The 15007-nt window shown below is 46.3% G+C and overlaps 2 protein-coding genes across 2 annotated transcripts; both read left to right on the top strand.

The window, feature by feature from the left end:
- The first annotated feature begins 287 nt into the window (after window positions 1–287).
- LOC102935129 (chemokine-like receptor 1) lies at window positions 288–4562 on the top strand. Its single transcript, XM_037883094.2, has 2 exons — window positions 288–389; window positions 838–4562. Exon 2 carries the CDS (start codon window positions 910–912, stop codon window positions 1768–1770), a length of 861 nt encoding a protein of 286 aa, XP_037739022.1. The 5' UTR covers window positions 288–389; window positions 838–909; the 3' UTR covers window positions 1771–4562.
- A 4632-nt stretch (window positions 4563–9194) lies between these two features.
- Window positions 9195–14301, top strand: LOC119564173 (C3a anaphylatoxin chemotactic receptor-like). The gene is made up of 2 exons (XM_037883145.2): window positions 9195–9296; window positions 9745–14301. Exon 2 carries the CDS (start codon window positions 9817–9819, stop codon window positions 10681–10683), a length of 867 nt encoding a protein of 288 aa, XP_037739073.1. The 5' UTR covers window positions 9195–9296; window positions 9745–9816; the 3' UTR covers window positions 10684–14301.
- The last annotated feature ends 706 nt before the right edge of the window (window positions 14302–15007 follow it).

Genomic DNA, 15007 nt, shown 5'->3' with positions numbered 1-15007 from the left:
AATAGAAAAGTGGGGGCCATAAAGAAAAAACATGCAGAAATGAGGGTTTCATAATGACAACCACTGAGAAGTTATTTCTTGCCAGAGAGGATGCCGTCAAACTAAGTTTTCTTTACAGGCAGGCCTGATATGAATATTCTAACAGGACCTTATGGTTCGCATGATATCTGCATGTAGCTGTGCGTGCCAGAGGCCTTTCAGATTTTGCAGAAGTATTCGGACCCAGCCACATCCTGTGATCACCACTCATTGTTCTCCCCACCCCAGATACACCCCCACATGAACAGCTTCCTCCTTCGGGCTGAGCCAGTCTGGGAGAGCTGCAGGCATCGCGTTGTGGTCCTTGGACGGGGGTCGACTCTGAGACGTTGCATCCCCCCAAGACATGGGTAAGGAAACGAGGTAAACCCTCCAGCTTCCTCGCTGGATCTCCTTCTGTTCCACCCCCGACACCGCTGCCCCCTGGAACTCCCCCCTTCCAGCAGCCCGCATCCCATCCCCTCATCTGCTCCAGTTAGAACCAGTTGAAATTATTTACGGGGACTGTTGTCAGAGGTCAGGTGAAAAACAAAAAACATTCGGGGAGAGAATAGACACAAGTCTTGTATCTTGTCAGGGGGTTAGAAGATATGACCCTTGCAGTCCCCTTCTAAGCCTCTGGCTCTATGCTCCAAAGATCTTCAGACCATTGGTGCCATTGGCCTACAAGGATTTGATCCTATCTTAGTTCAGCTCAGGATCTGGGGAGTTTATAAACTCTAAGGAAATTATAAACTCTGCAGCTGAGTCTCTCTGACCGTGAGCCCTTTTCTCATTGCTCTTCCTTCCTTTACTCAGTACAACGTCTGCTCTGTCCCATCTGATCCCTGAGGAGGAGGAGGGGATATTGTGACTGCACCTCTTCCAAGAATGGTGTTTCTCCGAGATCTCGCCCTGGTGCTCTGTGCCGTGGCCTTACTTGCTGGGGTACTGTTGAACGGCTACGTCCTCTTCATCGCTGGCTGCCGGGTGGAGAGGACGGCCAGTACCGTGTGGTTCTGGAACCGGGCCATGACCGATTTAATCTTTATCGTCTTCCTGCCTCTCCGATTCATTCCCATCCTCAACTTAGACTGGGTCCAGAATCTGAGCAACACCGTCTCCTCCTTCCACATGTTCTCCAGCGCCTTCCTCCTCACAGCCCTTAGTGTCGATCGCTGCATCCTCGTGGCACGCCCTAAGTGGGCCTGGAACCACCGCACACCCCAACTGGCTTTCATTATGGTTTTGGGCATGTGGGCCCTGTCTCTTGGGTTCAGCCTGCGGTACGGTGATCTATTGGAATTCCTCTTCTCACGTTCCAGAACCAGCATGAATTTCCATCTAGATGAAGGGAGGGTGAAGGCCGCCGTTACGATCCAGTTCCTGGTTGGGTTTCTGATCCCATTAGCCTTGATCTTGATCCCAACATTCTACATCGTTCTAGCTGCCAAGATGAGAAGGAACAGGCTGATCCAATCCACCAAGCCACTCAAGATCCTTCTTGGCTTGATCCCGGCCTTTTTCCTCTGCTGGCTGCCATATCACGTCTTCTTCTTCCTGCAGATCTCAGCTATGTACTTTCCGCCTATTCTGAACATAGGAAGTGCTTTTGCTTGTATCCTGACATATTTCAACAGTTGCCTGAACCCCATCTTCTACCTCAACATGGAGGAAGAGTTTCTGAGGTACCGGCAATGTGGACGCAACTCCCAAACGACCGACAACTCGGGGCCAGAGCTGGCTGAATAGGGAAATGGATGGAATTGTCGATATTTGCATGGAGAAAGAATTCTTTACACTGGGACATGTAACTTCCTCTTGATCCCAAAATTCTTTTTTTTAGCACGTGAATTTTTTGGCCTTATTCTTAGAAGAGCCATGAGAATGATGACTGGATTTGAAAACCTGCCTTACAGTGAGAGACCCACGGAACGCAGTCTATTTAGCTTAACAAAGAGAAGGTGAAGGGGTGAACCTTGCTGAGAGTCAATGAGAATATAACATAATATAACCCTGACAAAGAGTTTCCCAGGCTGGCTGTGCATTGTGTGAACAAATACATCCTTTTATTAGTTTATATACTTCCTTTTATTTCTATAAAACCTGCTGGCTATTAATTTCATTTGGTGACCCCTAGCTCTTGTGTTATGGGAAGGAGTAAATAACACTTCATTATTTACTTTCTCCACACCAGTCAGGACTTTATAGAGCTCTAACATATCGCCTCATAGTTGTCTCTTTTCTAAGCTGAAAAGTCCCAGTCTTCTTAATCTCTCCTCCTATGGAAGCTGTCCCATACCCCTAATCATTTTTGTTGCCCTTTTCTGAACCTTTTCCAATTCCAATATCTGTTTTTTTAGATGGATTTATAGAGAGGCAATATGATGTTTTCAATCTTATCTGTCCCTTTCTTAATGATTCCCAACATTCTGTTCGCTTTTTTGACGGACGCTGCACATTGAGTGGATGTTTTCAGAGAACTGTCCACAATGACTCCAAGATCTCTTTCTTGAGTGGTAACAGCTATTTAGACCCCATCATTGTATATGATTTAATTGGGGATCGGTCCTACTTTGAGCAGGGGGTTGGACTAGATGACCTCCTGAGGTCCCTTCCAACCCTGATATTCTATGATTCTATGTATAGTAGGGATTATGGTTTCCAATGTGCATTACTTTGCATTTATCAACACGGAATTTCACCTGCCATTTTGTTGCCCAATTACCCAGTTGTGTGAGAACGCTTTGTAGCTCTTCGCAGTCAGCTTTGGACTTAACTATCTTGAGTAGTTTTGTATCATCTGAAAATGATGCAACCTCACTGTTTACCCCTTTTCCCAGATCATTTATGAATAATTGAAGAGTACTGGTCCCAGTACAGACCCCTGGGGGACACCGCTATTTACCTCTCTCCATTCTGAAAACTGTCCATTGCTTCCTACCCTTGTTTCCTATCATTTAACCAGTTATTCATTCAGCAGAGGTCTTTCCCTCTAATCTCACAACAGCTTACTTTGCTTAAGAGTCTTTGGTGAGGGAACTTCTTGATTCTGATAAACTTAAAAAAAATTCAGATTACTTTTTGCATCTTTGGCTAGCTATTCTTCAAATTCTTTTTTGGTCTTCCTATTTATAGTTTTACACTTCATTTCCCAGAGTTCATGCTCCTTTCTATTTTACTCAATAGGATTTAACTTCCACTTTTTAAAGGATGCCTTTTTGCCTCTCAAAGCTTCTCTAGTTTGCTGTTTACCCACGGTGGCACTTCTTTGGTTCTCTTACTATGTTTATTAATTTGGGGGATATATTTAAGCTGAGCCTCTATTATGGTGTCTTTTAAAAGTTTCCATGCAGCTTACAGGGATTTCACTTTTGGCACTGGACCTTTTCATTTCTTTTTTACTAACTTCTTCATCTTTGTGTAGTTTTCTTTTCTGAAATTAAATGCTACCGTGGTGGGCTGTTGTGATGTTTCCCCTGCCACAGGGATGTTAAAGTCCATTATATTATTCTCACTGTTACCAAGTGGTTCAGTTATATTCACCCTTGGACCTGAACCTGTGCTCCACTTAGGACTAAATCAAGAATTGGCTCCCCTCTTGTGGGTTCCAGGACTAGCTGCTCCAAGAAGCAGTCATTTAAAGTGTCAAGAAACTGTGTCTCTGCATCGTGTTCTGAAGTGACATGTGTCCAGTCAATATGGAGGTAGTTGAAATCCCCCATTATTACTGAGTTATTTTTATTTTAATAGCCTCTCTAATCTTCCAGAATATTTCACAGTCGCTATCACCATTCTGGTCAGGTGGTCAGTAATATATCCCTACTCTGTATTCTTATTATTTGGGCATGGAATTATTCTCCATTGAGATTCTGCGATACAGTTTGGTTCATTTCAGATTTTTACTTCATTTGATTTTATGCTTTCTTTCACATATAGTGCTGCTCCCCCACCAGCACGTCCTGTTCTGTCCTTCCAATGTATTTTGTACCCTGGTATTACTCATCGATTATCCTCATTCCACCAAGTTTCTGTGATGCCTGTTATATCGATGTCCTCATTTAATACGTGACACTCAAGTTCACCCATCTTATTATTTAAACTTCTAGCATTTTTATATAAGAACTAAAATGTCACTTTTTAGCTGTCTGCCATTACATGATGTAATTGAATCAACTTAGGCTTCTACTGGTGAGATTTTCAAAAGCACCTATGTGAGTTAGGTTCTTAACTCCTAACTTCAATGGGAATGTGGCAGCTAACTCCCTTAGCCACTTTTAAAAATCTAGCCCTGTGTCTTCATTGTCAAACCCGAGCCTGCAAACCCCATAAGCCAACACGTAATGAGATTGGTTTGGAAAGAAAGACATTTGGGTTCCTCTTTTTTGCTGTATTTTTTTTTTTTTTTTGCCGGGAGGGGAGGGCATGTCAAACTTTTCTCTGCAAAAACGAAAGGTGGAAATTTACCTAAAAAAAAAAAAAGAAGCGAAAGCTGAAATTCCCACCTAATCATCTGGTTCCGGGATCTGGGGCTTGCAGGAAAATGACAAACATGGCGAATGTCGCAATGAAATTGTAAGAGTCGGTGATGCTACAAAACTCCACCAAAAGTTTCAGCAAACCAGAAATATCTAGCTCTATTACTGAAACCAATGGAGTGAGGAGGTGTTCAAAATACTGGGGACTTTAAATAAAATGTGGGTGGCTGTGGCACTCTGTACCTCAAAACAGCACCCTGGAGCCCCCATATTCACCACGGTCATATCAATATGAACAAAGTCATCCTTGTGAGGTATCATTAAAAAGTCTTGGTGTGTTGATTATTCATATACCTTTAAATGTATGTGCTGTCATTGTATGGGGAGTTATGAAGTTTTGCAATGGGTGTGTTACTGAAATACGTTGTGTTATTGGGAACACCCAGAACCAGCCTTTCAGGTATGACCGTGGAGGAGCCAGACAGCGTTACTGGCTCGTCAGCACCCATGAAAGAATCCACTGTCTCAGGAACCGTATAAAATGGAGATTTCTCAGAGAGAGGACATAGACAATGGAGACTCTTTGACCCAAGTCATCCCAAAATGTAATTCCATCAGGGTGGAAGAAACAACAGAAGAGGGGAAGTGATGTCACCATTTGGTCTCACTCCCCCCCACAACTCAACACCTGGAAACACGTCTGGAGGACAAAGACTTTGAACTTTGGTATCCGGCTGGAAGACAAGCCCAGCCTGTTCACTGAGGATGTGTCACCTGCTTGTACCGTCTGCCAGGGTGAGACACGGCTTGATTCAAATCCTGTTAAGTTTGTAGAACTCAGATGGCGAATTTCCTTTTACTTCTTGGGTGACCAACTGTGATCTTTATAATCGCGGCGTATAATCACTTTAAATCTGTCTGTAGTTAATAAACCTGTTTTATATTCTGCCTAAAACTGTGTGTGTGGTTGAAGTGCTTGGGAAATCTTAGCTCGGTTGACAGAGGCTGATGTTTGTGCTCTCCACATTGAAGGAGGCACAGACTGGGCAATGAACTTACACTGGCCAGGCTTCTGACCCATGCAGGATGGTACATTTCTGGGCTGCAAGGCCAGGGAGCCAGGAGGAATTGACTGGAGCCTCCCTGTTGATGGTTCATGAGTGGCTGGAAGGTCATTCATGGAACTCAGCTGGGTGTGTCCCTGCTTGGGGATGGCTGTGGAAGTGCAGGGCCTGCCAAGAGGTTTTAACTTGACACAGCATCACAGTGTGAGAGGGATACCGCAGGTTGGTGGGACAGAGGGCTCAGCGGTCCTACAGTATAGCTTGCACACTGGGAACCTCGTCACAGTGTTTTTTTATACCAGTGTCTCAATGAATCCTGTTATTCCTGGCTAAAATTCATGCAGCTATCGCACTTCGCTATGTCGCTGCCTGCTCTCCAGCGTCCAACAAATCCATCGGCCAGTCGTGGAACAGACAAAATGTTGTGTGGCTCTCAGCCAACGAAGTGAGAGATTCACGATCCACCCATCACCAGCAAAGCTCTCTCCAGGATATTCGAGGAGGACCAGAGGTGAATGGCAGCCCACCCACAAATCATTCCCAAGCCAGCATATCCAGGTGTGAATGGGCTGAATTTTTCCAATGATGCGGCCGCAGCTCAGCTCCTGCTCTTGGGCTGTTGCAGTCCTGGATGTGGGCGACCGTCTCTGCAGACGGGATCTCCGGCCCTGCTTCATGAGAACCCTAGAGCTGAGTTGGGCTGCTTGAGGCTTGCACGGACCTGGCTGCCTCGGAGGCTTTGCAGACTCAGATTAGTGAGCATTCCCCTGAATTTCCGCAGTGATGCGGCTGCAGCTCAGCTCCTGCTCTGGGGCTGTGGTTGCCTCGGATGAGGGCGACCATCTCTGCAGACGGGATCTCAGACCCTTCGTCACTTGAGACCCCAGAGCTGAGCCGAGGTGTTTGAGGCTTGCACGGAGCTGGCTGCCTCAGAGGCTTTGCAGACTCAGATTAGTGAGCATCCCCCACCCCCGATGAGACCCCCCTTCTCCTCCTCCCCGAGAGGACAGCTTCCTGCCCCCAGACAGAGCCCGTGGGGAGGGGAAGCTGCAGATGGTGTGTGTGTGTTGGGGGAATCAATTCTGAGATGCCGTGTCTGATTCCCCCAGGACAGATAAAACAGTGAGATTAAACCTTCCAGCTTCAATGCTAGGGTGATATCCACAATGCCCCCCCCATATCTGTCTCTGTCTCCCCACCTCCTACACCAGGTACCTCCCTGCGACCACCCCACTCCCCACAGGAGCCTCCCCATATCCCTCCCCACCCCACCCATCGGTGCTGCAGCCCCTGGATTAAAGTGGTTCCCATCATATACAGGGTTTAAAGTTTGATTCACTGGCTCTCAGCACCCCCGCTATACAAAATGTTCCTGGAACCCTGACCCCACCCCGCTCCCCACAGAAGACCCCCATCCCAAATTCCTCCCTGTCACTTGTATAAACATCCCACATGCCCCACCCCAGAGGTGGCCACATCTCAGTGGGAAAAGACCCAACAGACCAGTGGCTCTCAATCTTTCCAGACTACTGTACCCCTTTCAGGATTCTCATTTGTCTTGTGTACCCCCAAGTTTCTCCTCACTTAAAAACTACTTCTGTACAAAATCAGACATAAAAATACCAGTGTCACAGGACACGAGTACTGATAAATAGTTTACTTTCTCATTTTAGCATATAGTTATAAAATAAATAAATTGGAGCATGAATGTACTTACATTTCAGTGGACAGTATGTAGAGCAGTATAAATAAGTCATTGTTTGAAATTTTAGTTTCTACTGACTTCGCTAGTGCTCTTTATGTAGCCTGTTGTAAAACTGGGCAAATATCTAGGTGAGCTGATGTACCCCACGGAAGACCCCTGCGTACTCCCGGTGGCACACGTACCCCTGGTTGGGACCCACTGCTACAGACTGGTATCCAAAGGCTCAGGGCTGACGATGGCAGTAAAAGCACCAGGCCAGCAGGTGGCAGCATACGTGCAAGTCAGGTGTGGGTCAGAAACTGGTAATCGCGTCACCCCGTCCCCTTCCCTTTCGCTGGGTCTACACTAGGCAACATATAATGGTGCAACTACGTCGCTCGGGGATGTGGAAATCTCCCCCCCCCACCGCCCCGGGTGATGCTGTTACACCGACCTAACGCTCGGTGTAGACAACGCTTCTCCCGTCAGCACCGCTCCCGCCTCTGGGGGAGGGGATTAACGACGCCGATGGGAGAAGCTCTCGAGTCAGCACAGACAGCGTCTTCACCGAGCCGCGACAGCGCCGCAGCTGCATCGGTGCAGCCTTCCCCGTGTAGACGTGTCCTCTGATCAGCTGAACTGACTGAGCTCCTGGAGTCTCTCTCTGCCAAACCCGGGGGCCAGTCCGTTAATCCTTCTCGTGGCTCTTCTCTGACCCCTCTCCAGCTGCTTAACATCCTTCTTGAAGGGTGGGTGCCAGAACCGGACACAGCATCCCAGCTGTGGTTGCACCAGGGCCAGATCCAGAGGGAAAATCACCTTCCTGCTCCTAATCAAGATTCCCCTGTTGAGGCATCCCAGCATGGCTGGAGCCCTGTTGGGTCCGGGAGCTCACGTTGAGCTGAAAAGTGCCCCCATGCCTGAGGCCTCCAGGCAAATGACAAGAGAGGAAGGCAGGTTGTAGGCCAGGCTGTGGTTTGTGTGGTCTCTAGCACAGAGCGAGGGTTTCCGTAGCGTTGGCTGGCCTGTAACGTGGCCTGGGAGTGAGGGGTGGGTTTCCTGCAGCAAAGGCAGGGCTGAGAATCTCACGCCTCCCACTCCCAGCGGGTCTCTGTTCACTTTCCCCAGCCAGGAGGGGCTGGAGGGCAGAGTCCCAGCTGGCGTCTCTGCTCCTGGGACCTCGCACGGTGGAGTCAGCTGGGCGTGGCTGCCTCAGCCCCTGCTCTCCGATGGGGGCCCCGCCCGCCAGCCCACGGATGTGGACAGCCGAATGCAGACACCTTGCTAGGGCCCAGTGGGGGGTCGAGGGGAGCTGTTAGAGGGCGTTCCCTCCACCCTCCCACTTCCCTGGTTCTTGTCACACAGACAGCAAGCCGCAAAAGACCAGAAGTCCATAGTGCAGACAATGGGATGTTTATTGGGGTTAATGTCCAGCAAGCATGATTCCAATTTCCCTTCCCCCCACTTCCTGTTTGACCCCAGTTTATATAGTAATATTCACAGCTAGACCTTAACCAATTATTTTACTGAAGTTTAACTAACCGATCCTAACATATTGTAAAATCATCTCAAACCAATTATATTCCACTACCCTAATTAATTTACACCCAGCAAAATTAATTACACAGCAGACTTAAACAATAAGAGAACCAGACAGATTAAGAATAGAAAAGTGGGGGCCATAAAGATAAAACATGCAGAAATGAGGGTTTCATAACGACAACCACTGAGAAGTTATTTCTTGCCAGACAGGATGCCGTCAAACTAAGTTTTCTTTAGAGGCAGGCCTGATATGAATATTCTAACAGGACCTTATGGTTCGCATGATATCTGCATGTAGCTGTGCGTGCCAGAGGCCTTTCAGATTTTGCAGAAGTATTCGGACCCAGCCACATCCTGTGATCACCACTCATTGTTCTCCCCACCCCAGATACACCCCCACATGAACAGCTTCCTCCTTCGGGCTGAGCCAGTCTGGGAGAGCTGCAGGCATCGCGTTGTGGTCCTTGGACTGGGGTCGACTCTGAGACGTTGCATCCCCCCAAGACACGGGTAAGGAAACGAGGTAAACCCTCCAGCTTCCTCGCTGGATCTCCTTCTGTTCCACCCCCGACACCGCTGCCCCCTGGAACTCCCCCCTTCCAGCAGCCCGCATCCCATCCCCTCATCTGCTCCAGTTAGAACCAGTTGAAATTATTTACGGGGACTGTTGTCAGAGGTCAGGTGAAAAACAAAAAACATTCGGGGAGAGAATAGACACAAGTCTTGTATCTTGTCAGGGGGTTAGAAGATATGACCCTTGCAGTCCCCTTCTAAGCCTCTGGCTCTATGCTCCAAAGATCTTCAGACCATTGGTGCCATTGGCCTACAAGGATTTGATCCTATCTTAGTTCAGCTCAGGATCTGGGGAGTTTATAAACTCTAAGGAAATTATAAACTCTGCAGCTTAGTCTCTCTGTCCGTGAGAGCTTTTCTCATTGCTCTTCCTTCCTTTACTCAGTACAACGTCTGCGCTGTCCCATCTGATCCCTGAGAAGGAGGAGGGGATATTGTGACTGCACCTCTTCCAAGAATGGTGTTCTTCTTAGTTCTCTTTGTGGTGATGTGTGCCATGGCCTTCCTTGCTGGGGTGCCGTTGAACGGCTACGTCCTCTTCATCGCTGGCTGCCGGGTGGAGAGGACGGCCAGTACCGTGTGGTTCTGGAACCGGGCCATGACCGATTTCATCTTTATCGTTTTCCTGCCTCTCAGATTCATTTCCATTTTTATCCTGGACTTAGACTGGGCCAAGAGTCTGAGCAACACCGTCTCCTCCTTCCACATGTTCTCCAGCGCCTTCCTCCTAACAGCCCTTAGTGTCGATCGCTGCATCCTCGTGGCACGTCCTGAGTGGGCCTGGAACCACCGCACACCCCAACTGGCTTTCCTTATGGTTTTGGGCATATGGGCCCTGTCTCTTGGGTTCAGCTTGCGGTACGGTGATCTATTGGAATTCCTCTTCTCACGTTCCAGAACCAGCATGAATTTCCATCCAGATGAAGGGAGGGTGAAGGCCGCCGTTACGATCCAGTTCCTGGTTGGGTTTCTGATCCCATTAGCCTTGATCTTGATCCCAACATTCTACATCGTTCTAGCTGCCAAGATGAGAAGGAACAGGCTGGTCCAATCCACCAAGCCACTCAAGATCCTTCTTGGCTTGATCGCGACCTTTTTCCTCTGCTGGCTGCCGTATCACGTCTTCTCCTTCCTGCTGATCTTAGCTAAGCACCCTCTGCCTATTCTGGACACAGAAAGTGCTTTTGCTTGTGTCCTGACATATTTCAGCAGCTGCTTCAACCCCGTCCTCTACTTAACCATGGAGGAAGAGTTTCTGAGGTACTGGAAACGTGGACACAACTCCCAGACGACCGACAACTCGGGGCTGGAGCTGGCTGAATAGGGAAATGGATGGAATTTTTGATATTTGCATGGAGAAAGAATTCTGTTCGCTGGGACATGTAACTTCCACTTGATCCCCAAATTCTTTTTTTTAGCAAGTGAATTTTTTGGCCTTATTCTTAGAAGAGCCACGAGAATGATGACTGGATTAGAAAACCTGCCTTACAATGAGAGACCCAAGGAGCGCAGTCTATTTAGCTTAACAAAGAGAAGGTGAAGGGGTGAACCTCGCTGAGAGTCAATGAGAATATAACATAATATAACCCTGACAAAGAGTTTCCCAGGCTGGCTGTGCATTGTGTGAACAAATATGTCCTTTTATTAGTTTATATACTTCCTTTTATTTCTATAAAACCCGCGGGCTATTAATTTCATTTGGTGACCCCTAGCTCTTGTGTTATGGGAAGGAGTAAATAACACTTCCTTATTTACTTTCTCCACACCAGTCAGGATTTTATAGAGCTCTAACATATCTCCCCATAGTTGTCTCTTTTCTAAGATGAAAAGTCCCAGTCTTCTTAATCTCTTCTCCTATGGAAGCCGTCCCATACCCCTAATCATTTTTGTTGCCCTTTTCTGAACCTTTTCCAATTCCAATATCTGTTTTTTTAGATGGATTTATATAGAGGCAATATGATGTTTTCAATCTAATCTGTCCCTTTCTTAATGATTCCCAACATTCTGGTCGCTTTTTTGACGGCCACTGCAGATTGAGTGGATGTTTTCAGAGAACTCTCCACAATGACTCCAAGATCTCTTTCTTGAATGGTAACAGTTAATTTAGCCCCCATCATTGTATATGTATATTAGGGATTATGCTTTCCAATGTGCATTACTTTCCATTTATCAACACTGAATTTCACCTGCCATTTTGTTGCCCAGTTACCCAGTTGTGTGAGAACCCTTGGTAGCTCTTTACAGTTGGCTTTGGACTTAACTATCTTGAGTAGTTTTGTATCATCTGAAAATGATGCAACCTCACTGTTTACCCCTTTTTCCAGATCACTTATGAATAATTGAAGAGTACTGGTCCCAGTACAGACCCCTGGGGGACACTGCTATTTACCTCTCTCCATTCTGAAAACTGTCCATTGCTTCCTACCCTTGTTTCCTATCATTTAACCAGTTATTGATCCAGGAGAGGACTTTCCCTCTAATCTCACAACAGCTTACTTTGCTCAAGAGTCTTTGGTGCGGGAGCTTCTTGCTTCTGATGAACTTAACACAAATTTTCAGATTACTTTTTGCCTCTTTGGCTAGCTATTCTTCAAATTCTTTTTTGGTCTTCCTAATTATAGTTTTACACTTCATTTCCCAGAGTTCATGCTCCTTTCTATTTTACTCAATAGGATTTAACTTCCACTTTTTAAAGGATGCCTTTTTGCCTCTCAAAGCTTCTCTAGTTTGCTGTTTACCCACGGTGGCACTTCTTTGGTTCTCTTACTATGTTTATTAATTTGGGGGATACATTTAAGTTGAGCCTCTATAATGGTGTCTTTTAAAAGTTTCCATGCAGCTTACAGGGATTTCACTTTTGGCACTGGACCTTTTCATTTCTTTTTTACTAACTTCCTCATCTTTGTGTAGTTTTCTTTTCTGAAATTAAATTCTACCGTGGTGGGCTGTTGTGATGTTTCCCCTGCCCCGGGGGTGTTAAAGTCCATTATATTATTGTCACTATTACCAAGCGGTTCAGTTATATTCACCCTTGGACCAGAACCTGTGCTCCACTTAGGACTAAATCAAGAATTGGCTCTCCTCTTGTGGGTTCCAGGACTAGCTGCTCCAAGAAGCAGTCATTTAAGGTGTCAAGAAACTTTGTCTCTGCATCGTGTTCTGAAGTGACATGTGTCCAGTCAATATGGAGGTAGTTGAAATCCCCCATTATTATTGAGTTATTTTTATTTTAATAGCCTCTCTAATCTTCCAGAATATTTCACAGTCGCTATCACCATTCTGGTCAGGTGGTCAGTAATATATCCCTACTCTGTATTCTTATTATTTGGGCATGGAATTATTCTGTATTGAGATTCTGCGATACAGTTTGGTTCATTTCAGATTTTTACTTCATTTGATTTTATGCTTTCTTTCACATATAGTGCTGCTCCCCCACCAGCACGTCCTGTTCTGTCCTTCCAATATATTTTGTACCCTGGTTATACTCATTGATTATCCTCAATTACACCATTACACCATTGATTATCCTCATTCCACCAAGTTTCTGCAATGCCTGTTTTGTCGATGTCCTCATTTAATACGTGGCACTCAAGTTCACCCATCTTATTATTTAAACTTCTAGCATTTTTATATAAGAACTAAAATGTCACTTTTTAGCTGTCTGCCATTACATGATGTAATTGAATCAACTTAGGCTTCTACTGGTGAGATTTTCAAAAGCACCTATGTCAGTTAGGTGCTTAACTCCTAACTTCAATGGGAATTTGGCAGCTAACTCCCTTAGCCACTTTTAAAAATCTAGCCCTGTGTCTTCATTGTCAAACCCGAGCCTTCAAACCCCATGAGCCACCCCCTAACACATAATGAGATTGGTTTGGAAAGAAAGACATTTGGGTTCCTCTTTTTTGCTGTATGTTTTTTTTTTGCTGGGGGGGAGGGCATGTCAGACTTTTCTCTGGAAAAATGAAAGGTGGAAATTTACCTAAAAAAAATAAGAAGCGAAAGCTGAAATTCCCACCTAATCATCTGGTTCCAGGATCTGGGGCTTGCAGGAAAATGACAAACATGGCGAATGTCGCAATGAAATTGTAAGAGTCGGCGATGCTACAAAACTCCACCAAAAGTTTCAGCAAACCAGAAATATCTAGCTCTATTACTGAAACCAATGGAGTGAGGAGGTGTTCAAAATACTGGGGACTTTAAATAAAATGTGGGTGGCTGTGGCACTCTGTACCTCAAAACAGCACCCTGGAGCCCCCATATTCACCACGGTCATATCAATATGAACAAAGTCATCCTTGTGAGGTATCATTAAAAAGTCTTGGTGTGTTGATTATTCATATACCGTTAAATTGTATGTGCTGTCATTGTATGGGGAGTTATGAAGTTTTGCAATGGGTGTGTTACTGAAATACGTTGTGTTGTTGGGAACACCCAGAACCAGCCTTTCAGGTATGACCGCGGAGGAGCCAGACAGCGTTACTGGCTCGTCAGCACCCATGAAAGAATCCACTGTCTCAGGAACCGTATAAAATGGAGATTTCTCAGAGAGAGGACATAGACAATGGAGACTCTTTGACCCAAGTCATCCCAAAATGTATTTCCATCAGGGTGGAAGAAACAACAGAAGAGGGGAAGTGATGTCACCATTTGGTCTCACTCCCCCCACAACTCAACACCTGGAAACACGTCTGGAGGACAAAGACTTTGAACTTTGGTATCCGGCTGGAAGACAAGCCCAGCCTGTTCACTGAGGATGTGTCACCTGCTTGTACCGTCTGCCAGGGTGAGACATGGCTTGATTCAAATCCTGTTAAGTTTGTAGAACTCAGATGGCGAATTTCCTTTTACTTCTTGGGTGACCAACTGTGATCTTTATAATCGCGGCGTATAATCACTTTAAATCTGTCTGTAGTTAATAAACCTGTTTTATATTCTGCCTAAAACTGTGTGTGTGGTTGAAGTGCTTGGGAAATCTTAGCTCGGTTGACAGAGGCTGATGTTTGTGCTCTCCACATTGAAGGAGGCACAGACTGGGCAATGAACTTACACTGGCCAGGCTTCTGACCCATGCAGGATGGTACATTTCTGGGCTGCAAGGCCAGGGAGCCAGGAGGAATTGACTGGAGCCTCCCTGTTGATGGTTCATGAGTGGCTGGAAGGTCATTCATGGAACTCAGCTGGGTGTGTCCCTGCTTGGGGATGGCTGTGGAAGTGCAGGGCCTGCCAGAGGTTTTAACTTGACACAGCATCACAGTGTGAGAGGGATACTGCAGGTTGGTGGGACAGAGGGCTCAGCGGTCCCACAGTATAGCTTGCACACTGGGAACCTCGTCACAATGGTTTTTTATACCAGTGTCTCAATGAATCCTGTTATTCCTGGCCAAAATTCACACAGCTTTCGCCCTTCGCTATGTCGCTGCCTGCTCTGCAGCATCCAACAAATCCATCAGCCAGTCGTGGAACAGACAAAATGTTGTGTGGCTCTCAGCCAACGAAGTGAGAGATTCACGATCCACCCATCACCAGCAAAGCTCTCTCCAGGATGTTCGAGGAGGACCAGAGGTGAATGGCGGCCCACCCACAAATCACTCCCAAGCCAGCATATCCAGGTGTGAGCTGGCTGAATTTTTCCAATGATGCAGCCG

The sequence above is a fragment of the Chelonia mydas genome, chromosome 24 (genome assembly GCF_015237465.2).
Source record: "Chelonia mydas isolate rCheMyd1 chromosome 24, rCheMyd1.pri.v2, whole genome shotgun sequence".
In the NCBI taxonomy this organism is placed as follows: Eukaryota; Metazoa; Chordata; order Testudines; family Cheloniidae; genus Chelonia; species Chelonia mydas.
This window is presented reverse-complemented; position numbering and strand designations above follow the sequence as displayed.

Coding starts and splice junctions, on each gene's coding strand:
- LOC119564173 (XM_037883145.2), top strand. CDS start 9,817: ATGGTGTTCTTCTTAGTTCTCTTTGTGGTGATGTGTGCCATGGCCTTC.
- LOC102935129 (XM_037883094.2), top strand. CDS start 910: ATGGTGTTTCTCCGAGATCTCGCCCTGGTGCTCTGTGCCGTGGCCTTA.